General features: G+C 37.0%; 1 protein-coding gene across 3 annotated transcripts in view; it reads right to left on the reverse strand.

Annotated features, from left to right (window-relative positions):
* The window catches only part of LOC106874165 (exportin-7), a 49,665-nt gene that overhangs the window by 29,333 nt on the left and 17,978 nt on the right, over positions 1-2,354 (reverse strand). For all 3 annotated transcript variants that reach the window (XM_052975714.1, XM_052975716.1, XM_052975715.1), the window contains exons 6-7: positions 863-940; positions 18-167 (exon numbers count right to left, since the gene is read on the reverse strand). In XM_052975714.1, the coding sequence (XP_052831674.1) occupies positions 18-167; positions 863-940 (228 nt within the window). The remainder of the gene's footprint in view (positions 1-17; positions 168-862; positions 941-2,354) is intronic.

The raw sequence follows: 2,354 nt of genomic DNA on the forward strand, positions 1-2,354 counted from the left end.
GAAATGACCTTTCTTACCTGACTATCATCAGAAAAATCAAGAGTTTTTAAATTTCCTTCGGCTGTTCGAAGTAATGAACATGCTAGCTGGAAAATCTCATAAAGTTGGGTGTCTCGGAAAGATGAGGCAGTTTTACGATGTTTGGTGATTGATCTGCTGGCTTCCGCCTAGACACAAAGACATAAGGCATCAATAAGATTGCTGCGATTAAATTTAAAAAAAGGTGAGTGGTGGGCACAGATTATTAGACTGGACTCCAAAAATGTCATGTAAATTATGCACAAAAAAATATGTACCAGGGTATTTATACAACTGTCTGTCTGAGTGTGTGTATGTGTACAATCCTGAGTATGACTTGAAACTGCATCCAGTAATGAAGCCCTGGTTCAGAAGTTACAGAGATTTTGAAGAGTGTGGAACCAAATATTAGGCCCTACTGTTCCCAGGTTGACTCTCACCCCAAAGTAGTAACACCTATCAGGGACGAGTTAACTTGTCTTCAGCCAATTTGTCTTTTTCAGAGTGTGACAAGTAAACTCGTCCAAAACATACAACTTGCCAGTTAGAAATAGCCTGTAAATCTTCCTCAAATTACACACTACTATTCTTACAAAAGGAAGGGTCTATTAGGCAATGTAACCCCTAATACACAAAAATATAGGATGGTCAAGGCTGGAACATCTTTGATCATGAGGCTACTTGATGAGGATAGATGTGGAACGAAGCAACAACTGACATTTTTTTCTCTCTCTCTTGATGCCCAGAAATATCAAGAAGATGGTATAAAGTGAAAGATGTCAATCTTCAGCGCTTACCATTGTCAAATGGTTACCGAAAGAGATGAATGGGACAATTTACTTACCTCACTCAATTGATTCATTTCACAGACTAATTGGGACAGCAACTGGACTCCTATCATGACATGTTGTGTGGACATACTCTGAAAGAAAAAACATGGAGTTTACATTAATTATTATCACTTGGGTCACACGTCTTTGAACTTCTGGAGATCCTCTGACGGATAAGACACTTTTCAGCAACCTGTCATATATAAAGAGTTACAGCACCCATTTTCCGGACACTATATTTAAGCCCTTATTTTTTCTTTAAAAACCTATTCTGACACAAAATGAGTCAACTCCCGATATGAATGTTTACGTTTTGTACGTCTTTTGGCAACAACAAAAATTTCTAAAAAAAATCCTAGAAACGATCTACTCATGTAATTTATACACCCCTAGAGTTTGTTTTTATTTTTGCAAAAGAAAATGTGTAAATTACATGTGTTTTTACATTGTTTCATCAAAATAAAACCTAAAGTGACATAAATCCTATTAAAGAATTCATTAACTACCTTTGTTCCAGTGTCTTACTAATGTGTGTATTTATGTATGCATAAAAATTGAATGCAATGTAGACAAAAGGATAAGAAACTAGAGTGCTTGATATTGATAGTCAAGCACCAAAATATATATATATATATATATATGCAGATCATCATCACTGTTCTAACATCCACTTTTCCAACTGTAACAAAAGTAACAATCATATGTTTAATGAACATGTTTTTTGGGTTTTATCTCGCTGCACAAAATATAAAAAAATAGGCCTTGCAAAAAAAACAAACAAAAAAAAACCAATGGCCCTCAGCAACCAGGATGTGAAAGTAAGATGATTATTGAATAGTTTCAACTCATTATTCAAATTACTATCAGGACCAGCTTGCTCCCTGCTGGTTTCTGAGCAACAGGAGCTATCACTATATTACAGAGACCTTAAGTGCGATCACACGAGATATTGCTATTTTCATGCTTACACTATCAACAGTGAGTAAGCAGAATCTAAACAGTGGTCTTTACCAATTGATAATAGTTAACTTGACCTCACGCTTTGACTACTGATTTTAACACCACAGGCCTGATTTTCACCACTAGAGTAAACATTTTAAAACATATTACAACCTTGATTACAATGTTTGTGTGTGTGTGTATTATCATCATCATCATTTAACATTCGTTTTTCCATGCTGGCATGGGTTGGACAGTTTGACCATAGTTGGTAAGGCCTGGGTCCACACCGGGCCCCACTGTTTATTCTGGCATGGTTTCTACAGCTGGATGCCCTTCCTAATGCCAACCACTCTACTGAGTGTACTGGGTGCTTTTAATGTGACACCAGCATAAGTGCCTTTTATGTGGCACCAGCATCACTACTTTTTATGTGACACCAGCACAAGTGCTTTTTGTATGACACTAGCACCAGTGCTCTTCATGTGGCACCAGCAACAGTTCTTTTTCACATGGCACCAGCATCAGTGCTTTGTATGTGGCACCAGCAACAGTTCTTTTTCACAT

This window comes from Octopus bimaculoides, chromosome 22, assembly GCF_001194135.2.
Source record: "Octopus bimaculoides isolate UCB-OBI-ISO-001 chromosome 22, ASM119413v2, whole genome shotgun sequence".
NCBI classification, from domain to species: Eukaryota; Metazoa; Mollusca; class Cephalopoda; order Octopoda; family Octopodidae; genus Octopus; species Octopus bimaculoides.